The sequence below is a fragment of the Scyliorhinus torazame genome, chromosome 7, assembly GCF_047496885.1.
Source record: "Scyliorhinus torazame isolate Kashiwa2021f chromosome 7, sScyTor2.1, whole genome shotgun sequence".
Taxonomy (NCBI): domain Eukaryota; kingdom Metazoa; phylum Chordata; class Chondrichthyes; order Carcharhiniformes; family Scyliorhinidae; genus Scyliorhinus; species Scyliorhinus torazame.
In genome coordinates, this window is record NC_092713.1 from 86,318,763 (window position 1) to 86,343,066 (window position 24,304).

Sequence of the window (24,304 nt, forward strand, 5' to 3'; positions counted from 1 at the left end):
GACCGTCTTCCACGATGACCTCTGTCACCCAGGGGTCACCCGGCTTGCTTATTTCATCAAGTCCCGCAATCTACCTTACTCCACCGAGGAGGTCAAGGCCATGACCAAGGCTTGCCAGATCTGTGAGGAGTCCAAATCGCACTTCTACCGACCAGACAAGGTTTGCCTGGTGAAAGCCTCTGGGCCCTTTGAGCGACTAAACGTGGACTTCAAAGGGCCCCTCCCATCCACCAACTGCAACATCTACTTCCTCACTGTCATCGACGAATTCTCCCACTTCCCATTCGCTGTCCACTGCCCCGATATGACATTGGCCACCATAATCAAGGCACTGCACAGCATCTTCACCCTGTTTGGTTTCCCCGCTTATAGCCACAGCGACCGGGGTACATCATTCATGAACGATGAGCTGCGTCAGTATCTGCTCAACAAGGGCATCGCCTCGAGCAGAATGGCCAGCTATAACCTGCGGGGAAACGGGCAGGTGGAGAGGGAGAACGCGACAGTTTGGAAGGCTGTCCTTTTAGCCCTATGGTCAAGACGTCTCCCAACCACCCGCTGGCAGGAGGTCCTACCCGATGCCCTACACTCCATTAGGTCGCTCCTCGGCACGGCCACGAACGAGACCCCTCACAATCGCTCGTTTGTCTTCCCCAGGAAGTCCACCTCTGGGGTCTCGCTTCCACGTTGGCTGATGACTCCGGGACCAGTTCTACTCCGGAGGCACGCGAGGAGCCATAAGACGGACCCTCTAGCCGAGAGGGTCCAGCTGCTGCATGCGAACCCCCAATACACCTACGTCGAGCACCTCGACGGAAGGCAAGACACAGTTTCCCTGCGAGACCTGGCACCCGTTGGCTCTCCCACAGACGCCCCCGCCTCTACCGATGCTCCCCTCCCCGCACCGGCTGCCGACACCGACAGCGCCCCCTCTAGCCCCCCCCCCACCCCTGCTGGCGGCGGCACCAATCACCCTAGTTACCCCGGATACCCCACCACGGGCAAAGGCTCAGACCACCGTGCTCCCGGATATACCCCCACTGAAGACGCCCGTGTTCGCCGCACCACCGTCGGAGTTGAGAATGTCAACAAGGACAATCAGACCACCCAAAAGACTGGACATGTTATTCCACTTCACCCCCGACTTCATCCCTTTAAGACCGGGTTTGGAACCCTGGGAGACTCCGCCTCTGGCTCCACCCCCCAGGGAGCCATATATTATGTAATGTCCAGAGGGCAGATTGCAGTGAGCAGACTTCTCGGTAGCTGACTGGTTCTCTGCTAATTAAAGCCTTTGTATTACCAATCATCTCTCTCGAGTTGTATTTGAGGGTATCTCAAGGATTTTATCCCAGAAAGAGTGAAGGAAAGGGAATGCATGTCCAAGGCAGGATGGTGTATGATTTGAAGGTGAATATGTAGATGATAGCGATGCACTACATTGATGCTCTTGTCCTTCTCAGTGGTATAAGTCACAGGATAGGTGATGCTATCAAAGCAACTTTTGATGAGTAAGTTGCTGCAGTGTATCCTGTAGATCACACACACTGCAGCCATAATTATTCAGTGGTGCAAGAGGTGTAAATTTAACTCCATGACACTGACATTGATCAACCAAACTACTTGTGAGCGACACAGCCCAGGGGCGCAATAATATTTATTCTCTTGGGATCTGAACTGGATATTCATGTCTTTCAAAGCTCCGCTACTTCATAGTCTTCATAGATGCACTGAGGAACAGTAGCCACTCTCTACTTTTGCTTAATAAGCTATCTCTTCAAACATTTTTTGTACCCTCCCTCGTTGTCCATTATTCTTTCCATTTACTGCTTGGCATCTTACACACTCCCTCGTGCAGTCATGATTGGATAATGAAACAAGGTGAGAGTAGAAGCTGACTGTTATGATGACCACGAAGGACACGTGGGATCATCGATTGGATGATCCCCCTTGATTACCATGGGATTACCATAGAAAGCATCCTATCTGGTTGCGTCACAGCCTGGTATGGCAACTGCTCGGCCCAAGACCGCAGAAACCTCAGAGAACCGTGAACACTGCCCAGTCCATCACACAAACCTGCCTCCCATCCATTGATTCTATCTACACCTCCCGCTGCATCGGGAAAGGGGGCAGCATAATCAAAGACCCCTCCCACCCAGCTTACTCATTCTTCCAATTTCTTCCATCGCGCAGGAGATACAATGTCTGAGAACACCCATCGGGCAGGAGATACAAAAGACTGAGAACACACATGAACAGACTCAAAAATAGCCTCTTCCCTGCTGTTACCAGACTCCTAAACAGCCCTCTTATGGACTGATCTGATTAATACTACACTCCTGTATGCTTCACCCAATGCTGGTGTCTATGTATTTACATTCTGGACCTTGTGTTGCCCTATTATGTATTTTCTTTTTCTTTTCTTTTATTTTCATGTACTTAATGATCTGTTTGAGCTGCTCGCAGAAAAATACTTTTCACTGTACCTCGGTACACGTGACAATAAACAAATCCTATCCAATCCAATTGATCGTCCCATGGAGTTCGTGGAATAAGAGTTTTTCTATTGAGTGGGCGGAGGCTCGCCCAATAGGAACCATTCGGTGGGAGTTTAAAACATGCAACCCAGACCCAGACGGAATCCCGATGGTCGGCGGTCTGGAACGCAAGCATTGTACACCACGGCAGTCTCTTTCCATTGTTAGAATAAACAATGAAAGAATACTGAATGAAGCCTGGTGTTGGGGAGTTATTGCACTGACTTTGTTGGCTGTTTTGTGCTACTGTGCAACACCATAGCGCTGGACAGCTACTTACTGTATTTCTGCGTCACAATGACAACTTGAGGGAAGTTTATGGAAGAGATGAAATCTTTGTTTGTCAGTATGCAGTGAAGAAAAATCGAAGCGCAATTATAGTTCTCAAAGTACAAATGTGAGTAGAGGGAAACAGCTGCAAAGTCACATTTTTACTTTTACACCGCGGGGGGGGCTACATTCTCTATGTCGGTCCGCGGTCCCAGTCCGCCATCGCGCACGACGCGGTTGCTGCAGGCCGCCGCCGTGCGCATGCGCAGACTCCCGACCGGAAGTGCGGGTCCCATATCCGCAGCCAGGGCTGCGAGAAACACTCCAGGACCCTGCCAGCCCCCTGCAGGTAAGAGATTCGCTCTTGACTTTTTAAAGGCTGGCGTGGAGACATAGCCCCATTTTTGGCGAATCCAGCCCCTTATATTTGATCCATTCAATTTTGCTTAACATATCCCTGCAAATATATGATTGAGTGATGCAGTTCACTCACTTGACAATGTGCGACAGCAAAACGCTAGAGAAATATAAATGTGAAGAAATGTCTGCTTGATGATTTTGCTTTTCTCTGCAAGTAGGCCCCCCCCCGAGGTGGCATGCACCTGCAGATCCGAGATGCCCGATCGCTGCCCTGGCCGCCCATGAGGCCCCCCCCCCCTGGTGCTCGATCCCCCCCCGCCCCCCATCAGGGCGGTCGCAGACTGAGTCCGCAGCCACCACCCGAGGTTCCTGACGGCCGATATGTGGTTAGAACCACGCTGTCGGGAATGCGGGCAGTTTTGCCTGGAGAATCGCGGGGGGGGGGGTCTCTGTCAATGGCCCCCCAGCCGCGCCACGTAATCTGAGTGAGCGGCGCTGGCTACGGTTTCCGCGTAAAGATCGATTATCCACCCCACACCAAATGCAATTTCGGCACGGGGCTGCGAAGAATCCAACCCCAGGATGGCACAGATATTTTAACTGGATCCAGGAAACAAAGAGACAGTTAAGCAGGAGCCTAACACATAATCCTTTGCACCACACAAATTTGCATTTATGGGTATGGTTTGCTAAGGTTGCTTTTGAAATATTAGGGTGAATAAGCCTCATTTTGCATTTCTTTTTAACATAAACATACTTTGCATTCAAACACCAAATATACATTTCTGAATTGAAGTGTTATTCATGAATGCTTAAATTCTTTAATCTAAGTTTAGTATATTGCCCGCTGTAGATCACAATATCTTGTCATTTGCTTGAAATAGAATGGTATTAAGTGTGCTCATTCTGCAGGATTAGGATGCAAAATATGAATACTTTGAATACTTGTATATAAGTCAAAGCAGCTTTGTCTATAGACCATAACTGTTTATTCAAATAACTAGCACAATATTCCAAAGGTTAACAACTTGTCTCTGAGAACAGCCTTACTTAACACAGGTTTGCCTTGATTATGGATATGTGTTTTTACAAAAGTTAAATTATTTAAATTTTACTTATGCACTGTGTATATGCCTGATCAGAGGATAATGTACTGTAATCAGACAATAAGGTTAATAAAGCTCAATATGGTTGTTGGATGTAGAGTAATAAGTAATCTATCAGTGTTCCAGTCCAAGGTCAAGTTTATCGAAAGCTCTGGTATCTGCGAGCTGAAATATCCAGCACTCGTGTGGTCTTTGTCATAGAGCAGCAAATACTTTGGCCACGATCTAGCGGCCCTGCTTGTCGGAGATGCAAATCTCACAGTGGCTGCAAAATTCCCCGAGCGGCCAAAAAAGGATCTTCCCCACTCGCACCGCCCACCGTCGTGAACCTGATTTCCATATATTATCATATTTTAACATATTATTAAAGGGCTTGATGTCACAGTCGTCTCAAAGGCAGAACATTCACACAAATTTCAGCCCCCTGTCTCAGATTCTTCAACAGGATCCAAGCAAGAATAATCAAAAGTGAAAAGATAGCCTCGCTGTGGTGCACGGAGGTGCCTACAAGCGGCGGTTGAGGGACAGGGTTGGGCATTGACCCTTGACACCCTGGCAGTGCCAATGGGGCACTTCCAAGGGGTACATTCAGGGGATGCATGCAGGGGGCACATGCAAGAGGCTCTGGAAGGAAGGTTTTCCCTCTTCCATTGGGGTAGGGTCCCCTTCTGCATGTGGTGGTTGGGCAAGTTCCCCTTGTCCATTGGGTGGTCCCGATCTCTGTGGGGGGTGGGGGGGGGGGGGGGGGGGGTGGGGGGAGAGAGTCCTGATCACTGTGGGAAGATCCCGGTCTCCATGGGAGGGTCCTGATCTCTGTGAGTTGGGGGGCTTGATCTCCGTAAAGGGGGGGCTTGTTCTCCTTGGTGGGTGGGCCCAGATCTCTGTGAAGGGGAGGAGTACGATCTCCGTGGAGGGGGGAGGGAGGCCTTAAATGTAATGTTGAAATCCTTTAAACCTTTACATAGGGCACCCAATCTCAGAATCCTGGCTTTGCCATCATGTTTAGCACCCCTCCACCCCCCCCCCCCCCCCCCCCCCCCCCACACCGCCCACTTTGAAATTACAGAGAATGCTGTTAAATCTGGCGAAAAAAGGCATCTGTGAAGTTAGCGAGTTTGACGCCGCTTTTCTTGCCTGATCCAACACTGTGCAATTTTAGGAAAATTGCAACCTAAGTCGACTTTTTGTCTGCTCCATACATGTTTTTCAAATTGAGGCATAATTAGAGGAATTGTTCCGACAAAATAGCAAACGTTTTCTCCAACTGTAGTATTGTATTAACTCTTTATAAGCCTAGTCAGTTCAAAACCTGAATATTGATGCCATGGGCTGAATAATCTTTTCAGCCTGTGGGAGATGCACTTGGAGACAGGAAGGCTGGTAAAATGGGGGAGGGAAGCACAACATCTTCCAACTGCCACAGCATGTTGCCAGCGGCAGAAACCTCAGTGGGATGGCCTTCCACTGGGTGACCAATTAGGTGCCAATTAAGTGACACTTCCTTACTTCTGCTGGCATTTCACCAATGTGTAAAGGGGTACCAGCATATGGGGAGATGAGCAGCTAAACCCTAGTGTCATCCCAGCATAGCCTTCCTTTAAACCCCATGGAGAGGTTCCTGGTGGCAATGGCCAACTTATGGCTAATGATACTGTTGATTGAATGTGCCCCTTCCCCATTGCCAGGGCTGGCCTACTTGACCCATCAATGTCAAACTTAAATGTCTTTCATTCTGCAGATTCTGCAATGACCACCTCTAACAGTGATGTTACTGAAATGCCAGGTCTCTGATTGGGTCGGCGGCTCTTGGAGACAGTCTATCATCTTCAATTGGATGGTGGTTCCATTGACAGCTTGTTAATTAGCCGCTGCTGGTAAAATGCTACTCAGGATTCCACTGGTGTGGAATTGGGTCCCACTATCAGTCCTAAAGGCATAACATTCACACAAATTTCATCCCCCTGTCTCGGATTCGTCAACAGGATCCAAGAAAGAATAATTCTCACATCTGCACTTTCCAAGTTCTGTCTCCAATGACACCTTTGCCTCTGTTCTGTTACTGCTATTCTAGTCAGTACAAACTTTTAATTCTTGTTTCTTCTCAAATTCACATTTTGAAAGACTCAATTTGTTCTTTATTCTTATCAACTTAAGGCCATTACTTAAATCGGACTAAAAAAAACATCGCAAGGGTGGCATGTGGCACAGTGGTTAGCACCGCTGCCTACGCCGCTGAGGACCTGGGTTTGAATCCCGGCCCTGGGTCACTGTCCGTCTGGAGTTTGCACATTCTCCTCATGTCTGCTTGGGTTTAACCACAACCCAAAGATGTGCAGGTTAGGTGGATCGGTCATATCTTTTTATTAAAACAGTAAAAAATATATACAAGGCCAAACGGTACAAACACTAATTTTGTGTTGGAGAAACAGGGTACCCTCCCCTCAGTACCAATGTACGGGAAGGGGGGGGGGGTGGATACTCTGATTATTAAAACAGTTCACAACACATTTCTGCAAAAATCAAATGGTACAAGCACTAAACTTAGCGCTGGAGAGACCAGATAACCTCGCCTCTGAACCAACAGAAGGGAAAGGAAAGGGGTGGTGGGGAGAGAGGGGAAAGGAGGGTGGTGGGGAGGGAGGGAGTTGGGGTGTTGGTGGAGGGGGGGCCCAATAGGGCACTGCCTGAACTATGCTGAATTGCCCCTTAATTGGAAAAAAAATAATTGGGTATTTTAACTTTAATAAAAAAAAACGTCGCCTGCACAGAAAGTTGCCAAAAGACTGTCATCTTTTTGTTGGCTCGTCTCAGTCGCTTGTATTTTTTTTTGCAGTTCAACATTTATTTCTTTAATTAGTAACTTACATTTCAGAAAAGTGACACACATGGGGCGAAATTCTCCCCCAACGGCGGGATGCCCGCCGACTGGCGCCAAAGACGGCGCAAATCAGACGGGCATCGCGCCGGCAAAAAGGTGCGGAAGTCTCCGCATCTTTGGCGGCCTAGCCCCAACATTGAGGGGCTAGGCCGACGCCGGAGGGATTTCCGCCCCGCCAGCTGGCGGAAATGGCGTTTGTTGCCCCGCCAGCTGGCGCGGAAATGCGGCGCATGCGCGGGAGCGTCAGCGGCCGCTGTCAGTTTCCCAGCGCATGCGCGGGAGCGTCAGCGGCCGCTGTCAGTTTCCCGCGCATGCGCAGTGGGGAGAGTCACTTCCGCCTCCGCCATGGTGGAGACCGTGGCGGAGGCGGAAGGGAAAGAGTGCCCCCACGGCACAGGCCCGCCCGCGGATCGGTGGGCCCCGATCGCGGGCCAGGCCACCGTGGGGGCACCCCCCGGGGTCAGATCGCCCCGCGCCCCTCCCCCAGGACCCCGGAGCCCGCCCACGCCGCCTGGTTCCGCCGGTAAATACCAGGTTTGATTTACGCCGGCGGGACAGGCAATTCCTGGGCGGGACTTCGGCCATCCGGGCCGGAGAATCCAGCGGGGGGTCCCGCCAACCGGCGCGGCCGGATTCCTGCCCCCGCCCAATCTCCGGGAGCGGAGACTTCGGCGGGGGCGGGGGCGGGATTCACGGCGGCCAACGGCCATTCTCCAACCCGGCGGGGGGTCGGAGAATGACGCCCCTGGGAGGAATCCGGAGCACCCGGAGGAAACCCACGCAGACACGGGGAGAACGTGCAGACTCCACACAGACAGTGACCCAAGCCGGGAATCGAACCGGGGTCCCTGGCGCTGTGAAGCAACAGTGCTAACCACTGTGCTACCATGCCGATCTAATTATTTAGTGTTTCGTGATATATTATTGCTTAGGAGTGATTTTTTAAACAAATGTTCTCACCCTTGAACCAATAAGTATCTAATTTTTCAAATCTAAAATCATGATGTTTCTTTTCTCTTGCAGCCCTCAGCAGAAGTGAGTGAAATGTGCTGTCTGGGATAAAAGTGTCTGGTCGACTGGTACCTATTATCACAGAATAGTTATAAATGAACCTGGTTGCGATATTGTCTCTGCGTGTGCACAGCGTGTGAAGAGGACATAGTATTAACTAGGATGTCAACGGAGTCAGAAATTCAGCAGGTTGTCAGAGCCAACACGAGAAAGGAATCCAAAAAGAAAGGTAGGCAGTCATTGTTGTTTCCTCTTCATGTGGCCTCTGTATTAATAAATGTCCGTCAGTATAGTAATTGGCATTGATAAATCTACCATGTTTCACATTAAAATTGCTCAGTCACTCTTGCAACAGTTGCATTTCAGAAATGGATCTTCTGGATTTAATATAGCATGTCTTTTGCCTGGAGTTTACTGATCTCAACTGGGATGGTAAGAGGAATAATTCTCTTCAGTACCTCTACTCTTGAAATAAGAAAGGTTAGCCGGATATTTGCCCCTGATTGATATCCAGCACTGAGAATTACATGGGCAGTTGTTTGGTGATTCCAAGATGTCACTCAGAAGGATGAGTCCTCCTCAGTTGATAAACTAAACTGTAGTCTCACACGAGGAGTAGGGAATAGAATAATGAACTGAAAGTATGCTGGAATCTTTGGTGCCATAGCCCAGTTTGAGTACATCTTCAAGGGAGGAAAGGGACAATATTTGAAAATCGAAAAAAATTACACCCTTTATCTTAACTCAATTTTTCTTATGTCACAGTTTTTCTGAAAATATATTTATAGATTTAATATAATTGTTTTTTAGTATGTGTTATAACCCTCATGAGGCCTACGGGGTAGGAGCAATCAGTCTTGCCGTGAGTCTTGCCGAATATAAGCTCCCCTGCTAAGGGGGCGGGGACACTAGATCATTTATGGTTAAGATCTGTATAAAGTCGGCCACGTATGGAACCGACGGAGCAGACCCAGCTGAGATCTGATGTATATTGTAACTATAATCACTTTGCATTAAACCAAATTTCTTTTGACTAACTCAGTTCGGACTTGTCGTGTTAAGAACACTGAGATAACACGGGCTGCAACTGGATGCAGCTATAACGGAAATATACTCCAGACCTTGAAGTTTGTTCAATTTGATTTATTGAACCTGTCACACAGTTAGCTCAGTTCTCTGTGAGTTTGACTCTCTGCTAACCTGTGTGATTACTGTGTCTGACTCAACCAGACTAGCTCTGAGCAATGTGCTGTAGGTTGTGGTAGTCTGTGTTAGGAGGACTACGGTACCTAGTAATGCCGGAATACCATTGGTGGAGAATGTACTTGTTCCCATTGGATAAGCTTCCATGTTAGCTCCGTCTTGCAAGGCGGGGTATAAGAGCCCGTGCTGCCCCAACAGCTTTCTTCTGTACCTGCGCTGCTGGGGGAAACATCTAGCGTATTAAAGCCTTCAATTGTCTCCAATCTCGTTTCTGAGGTTATTGATTGTGCACCAATTTAATACGCTAGATTTAAAGGAATGGAGCTCCGAATCAAGCCGGAGGGTCTGCAAATCAGCCCCCATGTGGCAAACTCAGCGGCAACCTTCAAGCACTGGCTGGCGTGTTTTAACGGATACCTCGGAATGGCCGAAAACACATCCACGGGAGAACAGAAACTGCAAGTCCTGCACTCGAGAGTGAGCCCAGAAATTTACACCCTCATCGAGGACGCGGACGACTTCGATGCCGCAATGGAGCTGCTGAAAGGACATTATATTCGCCCGGTAAACCAGGTCTTCACTCGACATATGCTAGCGATGAGGCGACCAATCCCTGGGGAATCGCTGGAAGAATTCTACCGTGCACTCCTGGTGTTGGGGAGAAACTGCAGCTGCCCGCAAGTTTCGGCGAGCGACCACACAGAACTTTTGATCTGGGTCGCTTTCGTTGCAGGTATGCTGTCCTCCCAAATCCGTCAGCGATTGCTGGAGAAAGACACCCTAGGCCTCAAGGAGGAGGCACAGGCCTTTGCCGACTTCCTGGATGTGGCCTCCTGAAATTCCCGCGCTTACGTCCCCAACCGCGCGGCAGCCCCCTGGGCAGCGTGGAACCCTCTCGCGGCCGACCCCGAGACATCTCCCATCCCCCCACAAGCTTGTGCTGCAAGACGGCCTGGCAACACCAGGGGGCCCTGCTGCTATTTTTGTGGGTAGGCCAAGCACCCCCGACAGCGCCGTCCGGCCCGCGCATCCACCTGCAAGGGATGCGGTAAAAAAGGGCCACTTCGTGGCGGGATGCCAGGCCAGTGCAGTCGCTGAGGTCTCCGGTGGCGAATGCGGACCGCCACCACAATCCTCTCCACCGACCTCATGCGGCCAGCGGGCGCCGCCATCTTCCTCCTCCAGGGCCATGTGCGGCCTCCAGGCGCTGCCATCTTGTCCCGCGGACGCCACGTGCGATGGATGGGCGCCGCCATTTTGTGCACCCCCAGCCATGTGCGACCAATGGGAGCTGCCATCTTGGATGGACTCCCAGGACCCGAGCTCGGCTGACCACACACCGCCTGGAGAGAACATTCAACTGCTGCCATGACTAGCCTCGGTGACCCTGGACCAGTCTCGGCCCCGAACACTATCGACTGCTATGATGACGGTGCTTATCAACGGGCATGAAACGTCCTGCCTAATCGACTCTGGGAGCACGGAGAGCTTCATACACCCCGACACGGTAAGACGCTGTTCTCTCCTCGTCCACCCCGTTAATCAAAAAATCTCCCTGGCCTCCGGATCTCACTCAGTAGAGATCAAGGGGTTTGTATAGCGAACCACACAGTCCAAGGAAGGGAGTTCAAAAACTACCGACTCTACGTCCTTCCCCACTGCTGCGCGGCCACACTCCTAGGATTGGATTTTCAGTGTAACCTCCAAAGTCTAACGTTCAAATTTGGCGGCCCTATACCCCCCTCACTGTCTGCAGCCTCGCAACCCTCAAGGTCGATCCACCCTCCCTGTTTGCGAACCTCACCCCGGATTGCAAACCCGTCGCCACCAGAAGCAGACGGTATAGTGCCCAGGACCGGATTTTTATTTGGTCAGAAGTCCAACGGTTAGTGAAGGAAGGTGTCATTGAGGCTAGCAACAGCCCCTGGAGAGCTCAAGTAGTGGTGGTAAAGAACGGGGAGAAGCATAGGATGGTCATCGACTACAGTCAGACCATCAACAGGTTTAGTAGCTCGACGCGTACCATCTCCCCCGCATATCCGACCTGGTCAACAGGATCGCGCATTACAAGGTCTTCTCCACGGTGGATCTTAAGTCCGCCTACCACCAGCTCCCCATCCGCACTAGTGACCGCAAAATCACAGCCTTCGAAATAGATGGGCGGCTCTACCACTTCTTAAGTGTCACTAACGGGGTCTCGGTCTTCCAGCGAGAGATGGACCGAATGGTTGACCGGTACGGTTTACGGGCCACATTCCCGTACCTCGATAGCGTCACCATCTGTGGCCAAGACCAGCAGGACCACGACACCAACCTCCGAAAATTCCTCCAAACCGCAAAAATCCTTAACCTAACATATATCAAGGATAAATGCATGTTTAGCACCGATCACCTAGCCATCCTCGGCTACGTAGTGTGTAATGGAGTGATAGGCCCCACCCTGAACGCATGCGCCCCCTTATGGAGTTCCCCCTCCCGCACTGCTCCAAGGCCCTGAAGCGCTACCTAGGCTTTTTTTCTTACTATGCCCAGTGGGTCCCCAACTATGCGGACAAGGCCCATCCACTGATCCAACCCACAGTTTTTCCCCTGTCGATAGAGGCCCGCCAGGCCTTCAGCCGCATCAAAGCAGACATTGCAAAGGCCACGATGCACGCCATCGCCGAGTCCCTCCCCTTCCAGGTCGGAGAGCGGCGCGTCCGACGTAGCTCTGGCGGCCACCCTCAACCAAGCGGGCAGACCCATGGCCTTCTTCTCACGCACCCTCCACGCCTACGAAACCTGCCATTCCTCAGTCGAAAAGGAGGCCCAGGCTATAGTAGAAGCTGTGCGACATTGGAGGCATTACCTGGCCGGCAGGAGATTCACTCTACTCACTGACCAACGGTCGGTTGCTTTCATGTTCGATAATGCACAGCGGGGCAAGATAAAAAACGACAAGATCTTACGGTGGAGGATTGAACTCTCCACCTACAACTATGAGATCTTGTACCGTCCCGGTAGCTAAATGAGCCTCCTGATGCCCTATCCCGCGGCACATGTGCCAACGCACAAGTGGACCGCCTCTGAGTCCTCCACGAGGACCTCTGCCACCCCGGGGTCACTCAATTTTTCCACTTCATCAAGATCCCGAAACCTGCCCTACTCCATCGAGGAGGTCAGGATAGCCACCAGGAATTGTCAAATCTGCGCGGAGTGCAAGCCGCACTTCTACAGGACAGAGAAAGTGCACCTGATGAAGGCTTCCCGTCCCTTTGAATGCCACAGTATGGATTTCAAAGGCCCCCTCCCCTCCACCGACCGCAACACGTACTTCCTGAACATGATTGACGAATACTCCCGGTTCCCTTTCGCCATCCCCTGCCCCGACATGACCGCAACCACCGTCATAAAAGCCCTCCATGGTATCTTTACGCTGTTCGTTTTCCCCGCCTACAAACACAGTGATAGGGGGTCCTCCTTTATGATCGACGAACTGCGTCAATTCCTACTCAGCAAGGGCATTGCCTTGAGCAGGACGACCAGTTACAATCCCCGGGGAAATGGACAGGTAGAGAGGGAGAACAGAACGGTCTGGAAGACAGGCCTACTGGCCCTGTGGTCCAGGAATCTCCCAGTCTCCCACTGGCAGGAAGTCCTCCCGATGCCCTCCACTCCATCCGGTCACTGCTGTGTACCACGACCAACCAAACACCTCACGAATGGCTCCTTGTCTTCCCCAGGAAGTCCTCCTCTGGGACCTCGCTCCCGACCTGGCTGGCAGCTCCCGGACCCGTCCTGCTCCGAAAACACGTGCGGGCGCACAAATCGGACCCATTGGTCGAGAGGGTCCATCTCCTCCATGTTAATCCTCAGTACGCCTACGTGGCGTACCCCAACAGTCGATAGGATGCAGTCTCCCTACAGGACCTGATGCCCGCTGGATCCCCACACACACCCCCGCCACCAGCCCCACCATCCCTCCCACCGGCGCACCCCACAGCCGCCCCCTTCCCAGGCCAGTCGGCCATTCCACCAGCCACGTCTAGGGGTGATGAAGCCGCCGCAGAAGCCGCAACCACGCTCCCGGAGTCACAGACGCCCGAACCTCCACTGAGATCACCACCAAAGGTACAACGATCGCAGAGGACGACCAGGGCCCCCGATTGACTAATTGCTTCCTTTTGAAATGTTCTAAATAGTTAAAAGTTGTAATGAGGCAAACCGCTGTATGGAGGCATTATGGTACATTAATAACTATAACTTCTACCACTTCTACCACGTTGTAATATGAAGCCACCACCCCCGCCGGACTCTTTTTTAACAGGGGATGAATGTGGTAGTCTGTGTTAGGAGGACTACGGTACCTAGTAATGCCAGAATACCATTGGTGGAGAATGTACTTGTTCCCATTGGATAAGCTTGCATGTTAGCTCCGCCTTGCAAGGCGGGGCATAAGAGCCCGTGCTGCCCCAGCAGCTTTCTTCTGTACCTGCGCTGCTGGGGGAAATATCTAGCGTATTAAAGCCTTCAATTGTCTCCAATCTTGTTTCTGAGGTTATTGATTGTGCATCATAGGTGTTATGTGATATATACACCTGACTCACTCTGTAGATGTCCCCAGTGGAAAGAGGCGGAGTGTGAGAGCCTCACGCCTTTTATAGTGGGAAACCACCCCCAAGTGTTCTGCCTGCTGATTGGTTATGTCCTGTTCTCTGTGTTCATTAGCTGCCTGTCTGTATCTCATTATGTGCATGTCTGCATATCGTGACATCTCTCCTTTTGAAATGTTTTTCTGTAGCATATGTGAAAGTCTTTACATGTGTAGGCTGAAAAGCTAACTTATTTACATGCAATGGCAGATGGGAACATATGTACATGTGAAATCAGGTGTCTAACGTGCGAAAACAGAACATAGCAAACAAAACAAATGTTCGTAAGTCCAGTCTCTGGTGCTTGCGTCCGATCCTGGTTGACTGCCGGAGAGGTGGTGGTGGGAATGACGGCGCCTTGATAGGTGGGATTGAAGCTGGACTGGCGGCCTCGTGGTTCGAGGTATCAGGAGGTGGCACAATAACAGATGGAAACAACGAAGAATGTGGTTGCGGGCGGGCAACTGTGCGCAGTGCCCCCCTGTTTCGCTGCACAACAGAGCCATCAGCCAGACGCACAACATACGATCGAGGAGCAGCCTGTCGAACAACAACAGCTGGAGCTGACCAGCCTCCATCAGGTAGCTTGATCCTAACAGCATCCGCCGGGGATAGCACAGGCAAATCGGTGGCAGGAGCATCATAGCCCTGCTTTTGCCGGTCCCTGAGTTTCTGCACCTTCTGCAGCACCAGGAGGAGATCCAGATCAGGCAAGTGTATGGCTGGAAGAGTCGTCCGCAGGTCCCTGTTCATCAGGAGTTGAGCCGGTGACATGCCGGTAGACAGAAGAGTTGCACTGTACGCAAGCAGCGCAAGGTTGACGTCAAAAGCAGAATCCGTGGCCTTGCAATTGAGCTGCTTCACTATGTACACCCCTTTCTCAACCTTCCCGTTGGACTGCGGGTAATGTGGGCTGGAAGTGACGTGATGAAACTGATATAATTGGGCAAATCCTGACCACTCTTGGCTGCTGAAACAAGGACCATTGTTACTCATGACAGTGAGTGGAATACCATGCCTGGAGAACGTCTCCTTCCAGGCCTTGATGACGGTCTTGGATGTGAGGTCCGAGAGCTTCACGACTTCTGGGTAGTTGGAAAAATAATCAATGATTAACACATAATCACGACCATTGGCATGAAAGAGGTCGATGCCCATCTTGGACCACGGGGAGGTCACGATTCCGTGCTGCTGAAGCGTCTCCTTGCTCTGTGCTGGCTGGAAGCGCTGACAGGTCGGACAGTTGAGGACCATATTTGAGATGTCCTGACTAATCCCAGGCCAGTGGACAGCTTGCCTGGCTCTGCGGCTGCACTTCTCGACACCCAGATGTCCCTTGTGGATTTTCCGGAGCACCAAGCTCTGGCGACTGAGTGGAATGACAATGCGGCCCAGCTTGAGGAGGATACAATCAACCACCGTCATGTCGTCCTTCACATTGAAGAATTGAGGGCACTGCCCTTTTTACCAGCCATTGGCGAGGTGGTGCATGAGACGCTGCAGAAGAGGGTCTTTGGCTGTCTCGTCGCGAATGCGGATCACCTTTTCATCCGACGTCAGGAGGTTGCTGGCCCACAGCTGCACCTGTGATTCGATCTGTTGGATGAATGCCGGCGGGCCAACAGGTAAGGTTATGGAGCGGGACAAGGCATCCGCAATAATGAGCTCCTTGCCAGGTGTGTACCACGAGTTCAAAGTCGTACCTCTGAGTCTGAGGAGGATGCGCTGCAGCCGGGGCGTCATGTCGTTCAGGTCCTTGTGGAGAATGTGGACCAGAGGCCTGTGGTCCGTCTCGACAGTGAACGTTGGCAGGCCGTAGACATAATCGTGGAACTTGAGAATTCCAGTGAGAAGGCTCAGGCATTCTTTTTCAATTTGGGCGTACCGCTGCTCGGTGGGTGTCATCGCCGGTGATGCGTAGGCAACCGGTGCCCAGGATGAGGTGTCAAAAACAAAAATGTTTCATATTTCAATATTTGTCTATGCTATGGAACGTGATTCTGTACTTTTATCAAGACTGGTTTCTACTAGTTTTCTGCTGACTTTGCTTTATCCACATTCTGGACAATGGTGCCTTCAGGTGCTGGGGCAGCACGGTAGCATTGTGGATAGCACAATTGCTTCACAGCTCCAGGGTCCCAGGTTCGATTCCGGCTTGGGTCACTGTCTGTGTGGAGTCTGCACATCCTCCCCGTGTGTGCATGGGTCTCCTCCGGGTGCTCCGGTTTCCTCCCACAGTCCAAAGATGTGCAGGTTAGGTGGATTGGTCATGATAAATTGCCCTTAGTGTCCAAAATTGCCCTTAGTGTTGGGTGGGGTTACTGGTTTATGGGGATAGGGTGGAGGTGTTGACCTTGGGTAGGGTGCTCTTTCCAAGAGCCAGTGCAGACTCGATGGGCTGAATGGCCTCCTCCTGCACTGTAAATTCTATGATATTGCTGTGGTGCTTACTTGGCCTTGATCTTGATTACTGGTACAGCTTATTTCTTAATGTCAAACTGACTTTGAAAATATGTTCATCAGAACAATAGCTTTTTCATTTTCTCAGAAAAAATGTTCTTTTAATCTAAAATTAGCTTATGCATGTGTCAGGCTTTTGTGCTTCTGTTGAAGTTATGTGTTCTGTCATGACCTGAGGTTATGAGTGCTGAAATCCTTATTTTAAAATGAGTATGAAAACTGGGTCTTAATATTTACATTAAAATAGCCTTTTTAGCTATCAGATCTATCAGGAAATAGTTGAATATTATCAGCATGGTATCCCAGAGGTGTTGGTTGCCAATAATGGAACGCCCTTCACAAGTGAAGAGTTCTCAGGATGCCTGAAGGCTTATGTATCACCTGGCTTCAAACTGGTTGGCAAAAAGGGCAGTATAACTGTTCAAACGTGGACTGAAAAAGCAGACTTCGGGGTCAATGGACACAAGACTCACCAGGTTCTTGTTCTGCTATGGGACCATGGTAATATAATGGTTAGCAATGTAGCTTCACAGCTCCAGGCTCCCATGTTCGATTCCCGGCTAGCGGGGGGGTCACTGTCTATGCAGAATCTGCGCATTCTTGCCGTGTCTGTGTGGGTTTCTTCCGGGTGCTCCGGTTTCATCCCACAGTCCAAAGATGTGCAGGTTAGGTGGATTGGCTATGCTAAATTGCCCTTGGTGTCCAAAGGGTTAGGTGGGGTTATTGGGTTACGGGGATAAGGTGGAGGCGTGGGCTTAATTAGAGTGCTCTTTCCAAGGACCGGTGCAGACTCGATGGGCCGAATGGCCTCCTTCTGCACTGTAAATTCTTTGATGATTCACTCTGCATGCCATGACCGGGGTGGCGCCGGCTGAATTGCTAATGAGTTGGAGGCTTCAAACCAATCTTAGCATGGTTTTCCTTGATGTAGGCGGGAATGTACACCACAGCCAGGAGCTGCAAGGGCATTGCGTTGTTTGACAAAAACCCAGACTATTTGCACCAGGTTCTCCAAACTTTGCCCAGTGGATCTCCAGGACAATCATCTGCCAGACAGGGCTCGTATTTTATAAAATTCAGGCACACGGTCACGTCATGAGTACACACCTCGATTACATCGGTTGGACGGCTTGTTTTACGCAATCTCCCTTTGGGAGGAAGGTTACAGTCATACCAAATCTGATGCCTGAAAAGGCTAGAGCATTACCCCAAGGGGAAAAGATGCCAAATTGAGAGAGGTCATAGATACGGGGCGGGATTCTCCCCTACACGGCGGGGCGGGCGGTTCCGGCGCCGAGGTGTGGCGTGAACCACTCAGGCGTCGGGCCACCCGGAAGGTGTGGAATCCTCCGCATCTTCAGGGGCTGGGCTGGCGCTGGCGGAGTTGGCGCCGCGCCAACTGGCGCGGAAGGGGCTTGGCGCCGCCCCAACCAGCGCCAAAGGGCCTCCACCGGCCGCCGCGAGTTAGCGCATGCTCTCCGCACTGGCCATGGCGGAGGTCCAGCTGTCCATAAAATCTTATTCTATGTTACCCCTATTTAAAGAAAGATTCAATGGCTATGAACTTTAGGATTGGTTTGAACTCACCCTGATTGATGGGAATGGAGGGAGAGGAGCAGTTAAAACGAAGTAGCTCCACTTCCATTCTGCTCCCACCAATCCTAACGCTGTTGACTTTGACAGGGAACGAAATGCCTACCAGAATCTGGCTGGAGTTTATTAATAAATCCAAATTAGTTTTGCCTACTCAATAAGAAATTATTATTAAGGGCACGGCTGATGGGAAATGCAAATGCAGATGTGAAACTTGAAACAACTGCTCTCTTCTGTGTGTTTGAAATTTGTAGAGTACGAGGAGAGGTTTTGAAATCCAAAATTATGTCCCAACTATGTGTGATGATTTTATAGTAAAGTGATTATTTATTAAGAACTAGGGGGAAATAAACTAAAACAAAATGGAATTATAGTTAGATACGGCAATGACTTCACACAGTACTAATGCTTTAAAACAGACCTAAACAATTTTAATTTAACTACTTTCAGAGCTAGGCATCTTCATCTGTTTCTAAACTCCTTACAGATTTTAAAATCTATAAAAGGTCAGTAATTTTTACCACACAGTGTCTTTAATTTTCTCTTGGGGGTGCCTTCTGAGGTTAACAGCAGATAGCTTTTCAGATCTGGCTTCATTCATACTGCTTGTTGAGAGTTTGACCAGCAAGTCCCTGCTCAGATCTAAAACAACTACCTTCATAGGTTTCAGTATATCCTTAAATACGTTCTTTCCCTTTGATCGCTCCATTGTCTCACCCAGTTTCTTTTAGAAATGCTCTCTCACAGAATTGATTAATTTCGTTCAATTAATTTAGCTTTTAGAATTTAAAAGGAAAGTAATCTCACTCTGTTCATACATAGCCTGTGACATCCTTTCTTTCACCTTGCATACCTTCTCCTTTGAATCATAACCCACACAAATCTACTCCTGTTCTGTTAACATCCTTGCTAAATTACATCTGTTTGAAGTCGTTATTACCATATCAAACGCACAGTATAGATTAACACAGTCACTTTGCCTCATGCTTTAATACCACTCTCATAACCCAACAGTTTAAAAATATGACACAAATATTACCAGAAAAATATTACAATTTCATGGGTTTTCCTCGCAGGTATCATAACACAATACAATGATCAATAGACAAATAAGGTTTTGAATGGTGCAATGAGTTAGTGCTTTTTACTTAATATCAAAATGCAGAATTTAAATCCAGTCAAATTGGTGGATTAATATCCCGTGATTGCTTCTGATGCTTTCGAAATCTATGAAATGATTTTGAGGCGGAGAGTCTCAGCCCAGCTCGTTCCATTTTTGGAGATACGGCATAGACGTGTTGCAAAACACAGAACATCCATCTTAATTTCTTTATCAATGTTCATAATGAATATTTTTTTATAAAACAGATTATTTCCTTTGGATACACTGACCACAAAATATGCTTTAATTTCAGAATGTATGTGCAGTAGCTAGCCCCTTTAACAGGGCGTGCATCGGAAGGGTCATGTGAATCGATTGACCAAGCTGCTACACGTGCAGGGGTCTCAGTGCAGAGCACAGGCTTTTGCAGCCAGTTGTCATCCTATTGCTGAGAATGAATATAATGTTTATAGTACTCTATATATAGTTTGGAATTCTTAATGAACCCATTGTTATTTAGTTGGTGGTTGCCAATTGTTGCATTTACTACTGTATGGTTAACAGCAGGAGCATGCAGTGTCATATTATTTATATTGTTGGAAATGTCAGCATTTGGAATTTCTGCCCTCGCCCTAGATCTGCAGCTCACCAATGTGTAGTCGTGTCTTGGCCATGGGTGGTATTTTTAAGCAAATGGAATGATGATTGACTGCATTAGCCAATGCATTGGACGTGGTCAGCACTTGTGATTTTAAAAAGATGTTCACTGGGGATTATCCAATCATCTCCAAACTTGTGGGGCAGGATCATCCACCTAGGATCAGGGCTAAATGCAGGTCTCAATCCTGGACCATGTCAGGAATGGTCACCTGATAGAATTTTTAGGATTAACCAATTAATGGTCGGAGGTCACGCTTCCCAGCCAATTAATGACATTAGGTGGGCTCGCAATGCCTGATCAATGAAAGCCCTGCAACAATGAAAGAATTGTAACCTGCCATTGTCGACAAGAGAATGTGAGGACAGCGCAGATGGAGATGCTATCTCAGCGTTAAAAAATCTCAAATTAACAAATGTCCACAGCTGCCCTTGTGGAGGGAAGGGGTGGTTTAAAAGCCGTTTGGAGTTCTGGGCCCCATGGGCTGCTGCCAGGAGGCCGATGCCTTTCTCTGACTGTCTTTCAGGCACTTTCAGTCGATGACGGAATGGGTCTTAATGGGATGGGTTCCAGGCCTGACCTGGCCTCCTGGAAAATGGCTGAAGGCCTGGACTCTGCTTGGGAACCAGCTCACCAACCGGCAAAGGGAAATTCCACACTGCCCACCCCTTTTCTTGCCCCTGATATCACTATATGCAATCTTTCTTTTATTGAGATGCATGGTCAAGGCGCCTTCAAGATTTTCGACAATTGTAGTTTATAGATCTTGAAGATTATTTTAAAAAATTAATACTGAGGGATGTACGGAATTCCAATGCTGAAGTACAAAGAAAGATGTGGAGGCTGGCAACGGTCTGAGATGGATTGTATTCATGGAAAAGGGGGTAGAATAATAGTACATCATTTAGATGACAATTCACAGAAACCTACTTTTGGAAGTTTTCTTTAACAACTAAAGGGTTTTAGCCATCGGGCGGTGATCATGTGAATGATCTAAAGAAAATGTCAGTCTGTTTAACAGTCTGGGTAGTGGACATGAATCACATCCACTGCAGCTTATATACCAATCAAATGGAAGGCATGGGTATACAGACAGCTGCATTAATCTTGAGCTGATGAATTCTCACAAGAAGAAGATGGCATACTCTGCTCAGTGAGCTCCTGCAATGCAGCTGATTGGGTCGGGGTGAGGCGTAACTGATTTGCTGAGTGAGACGGAAAGAAAAAATTGTAAACTTTATTCTAGCAATTAGACTAAGTACTGAGGTAAGTATGATAATAATACGAAGTTAATGAGCATATCTTGTCCTGTCTCTTGCAATTAAATTACTGCCCGGAATCATGTTGTCAGTCTTTCACACTTCATTGCAGCTCCAAATTCTCTTTAATCCAATAGAATAAACTTTACTTTAAATGTTCTGCACATGGAAAGTCACTCTTTACAGAGTGACTTTCAAAAGGAATATAAATCAGATTAATTAAGTGGATTGATAATCCGAAGCATGAATCAAGAACAAAACATTAGCTTGTACAAAATGAATAAGAGCTAACAGAGGATAACTGCAGACAGGTCTCATCTAATTAGCCTCATGGACCTAAGAATGGCATGCCAGGTTGTTGAATATTGCACTGGACCAAGATTTTCAGAAGCTTTTTGATCAAGTATATGCAACCTTCCTTGTACTGCCTAAGAAAGTCCTTCACAACTTCAAGTTAATGGCTATCAGTAAGTTAGGGAATGGTTTCAATAAGTGAACCAATTAAGGGAGGATGCAATGAGTGGTCACAACAAGATTGAGACCATAAATGAGGGAGGAGGACGTCCGGGTGCGGCGATGACCAGCTAAGTCGCACGTTTCGGCAGCTCCCGTTGGAACGGACTTTTGGGCTCTTAATAGGAGCCCCAACGGCAATTTAAACGGCCAAAAACACTGTGCGGTAAACCAGAAGGGAATCCCCCCCGGACACGCATGGATAAGGGAGAGGATAGCGGCTGGATTGCGGAGGATCCTCTGGAGCAGCGGCAAGGAAGAGAAGCTCAAAGCAAGATGGCGTCGGAAGTTGGCCGCTTGTTATGGGGCCCGGACCAACAAGAGTTCTTGCGGCGCTGTGTGGAAGAGCTGAAAAAGGAGTTGAAGAAGGAGCTGTTGGCCCCGATATTACAGGCGATTGAAGGGCTAAAGGAGGAGCAGAGGACCCAAGAGCTGGAGCTTCGGGTCGTGAAGGCAAAGGCTGCTGAAAACGAAGACGAAATACAGGGCCTGGTGGTGAAAGCAGAGACGCACGAGGCGCAGCACAAAAGGTGTGTGGAAAGGCTGGAAGTACTGGAGAATAACTCGAGGAGGAAGAATCTAAGGGTTCTGGGTCTTCCCGAAGGCGCAGAGGGGGTGGACGTCGGGGCATATGTGAGCACGATGCTTCACTCGCTAATGGGATCGGAGGCCCCGACGGGCCCTTTGGAGGTGGAGGGAGCTTATCGAGTTCTGGCACGAAGACCGAAGGCTGGAGAAATACCCCGAGCTATAGTGGTGAGGTTTCTCCGCTATAATGACAGAGAGACGGTCCTCAGATGGGCGAAGAAGACTCGGAGCTGTAGGTGGGAGAACGCGGTGATCCGCGTATACCAGGATTGGAGTGCGGAGGTGGCGAGAAGGAGGGCAAGTTTTAATCGGGCTAAGGCGGTGCTTCACAAAAAGAAGGTCCAGTTTGGAATGTTGCAACCGGCGAGATTGTGGGTCACACACCAAGGGAAGCACCACTACTTTGAGATGGCAGAAGAGGCGTGGACATTCATTGTGGACGAGAAGCTGGAATAGTCTGGCGAGAGAAAGACCTTTTGGGACAAAGTGGTGGGGTGATTATGTGGGGCAAGAAAAAGGGGGGGGGATGGTTTTTTCAATTTGTTAGTTTTGCGATCCTGTAACTTTTCTCTCTTCCCCATGTTGGGGGGGGGGGGGGGGGGGGGGAGTATGAGGAACTGTGGGCGCCGGCCATTAGGGGCGGGGCCGAGTGGGAAACGCGGGCTTTAATCCCGCGTTATGGTAATTATGGCGGGAACAGGGTCACAGGAAGGAGGGGGCCTCGCACAGTGGGGGCCGAGGACAAGGGGGGAAGCCGAGGTCAGCCAGAGTTCGTTGACTTCTGGGAGCAACATGGGGGGTGCAACTACGCTAGAGGGGGATCTAGCGGAGGGGGAGGAGGGGGGGTTAACTGGGTTGCTGCTGCTAAGGAGAAGGGGGAGCTGTTATGGAATGGGGTGGTCGAGGCGGGAGGGCGCCGTCGGGGGGATATACGGGTACGTGGGAACCGGGTGAGGAGCTGGGTTAAAAAAGGGGATGGCTAGTCGACAAGGTGGGGGGGGGGGGTAAACAGCCCCCCAACCCGGCTGATCACGTGGAACGTGAGAGGGCTGAACGGGCCGATTTAAAGGGCACGGGTACTCGCACACCTAAAGAAATTAAAGGCAGATGTGGTTATGTTGCAGGAGACGCACCTGAAACTGATAGACCAGGTCAGACTACGTAAAGGATGGGTGGGGCAGGTGTTTCATTCGGGTTTAGATGCGAAGAACAGGGGGGTGGTTATTTTAGTGGGGAAACGGGTACTGTTTGAGGCAAAGACCATAGTGGGCGGATAGTGGGGGTAGATATGTGATGGTGAGTGGCAGATTGCAAGGGGAGGCGGTGGTTCTGGTGAACGTATATGCCCCGAACTGGGATGATGCAAATTTTATGAGGCGTATGTTGGGACGTATCCCGGACCTGGAGGCGGGAAAGTTGGTAATGGGGGTGACTTCAATACGGTGCTTGATCCAGGGCTGGACCGGTCGAGGTCCAGGACCGGGAGGAGGCCGGCAGCGGCCAGAGTACTCAAGGACTTCATGGAGCAGATGGGAGGGGTAGACCCCTGGAGATTTATTAGGCCTAGGAGTAAGGAGTTCTCATTTTTCTCCCATGTTCACAAAGTATACTCACGGATAGACTTTTTTGTCGTGGGAAGGGCACTGATTCCGAAGGTGACAGGGACGGAATATACGGCCATAGCCATTTCGGACCACGCCCCACATTGGGTAGACCTGGAGTTAGGAGAGGAAAAAGAACAGCACCCACTCTGGAGAATGGATACGGGCTTATTGGCGGATGAGGGAGTATGTTTAAGGGTGAGGGGGTGCATCGAATGGTACTTGGAGCTTAATGACAATGGAGAGGTTCAGGTGGCAGTGGTCTGGGAGGCGTTGAAGGCAGTGGTTAGAGGGGAACTGATATCCATAAGGGCACATAAAGGGAAGCAAGAGGGTAAAGAAAGGGAGCGATTGCTGAAAAAACTTTTGAGGGTGGACAGGCAATATGCGGAGGCACCGGAGGAGGGACTGTACAGGGAAAGACAAAGGCTACATGTGGAATTTGACCTGCTGACCACGGGTAAGGCAGAGGCACAGTGGAGGAGGGCACAGGGTGTACAGTATAAGTATGGAGAGAAGGCGAGTCGGCTA

General features: G+C 49.8%; 1 protein-coding gene across 1 annotated transcript in view; it reads left to right on the forward strand.

Moving 5' to 3' along the window:
- Positions 1–24,304, forward strand: part of dab1a (DAB adaptor protein 1a) — a 747,664-nt gene that overhangs the window by 332,395 nt on the left and 390,965 nt on the right. Inside the window, exon 2 of the mRNA XM_072512896.1 lies at positions 8,178–8,394. Coding sequence (XP_072368997.1) covers positions 8,328–8,394 — 67 coding nt within the window. The 5' untranslated portion in view covers positions 8,178–8,327. The remainder of the gene's footprint in view (positions 1–8,177; positions 8,395–24,304) is intronic.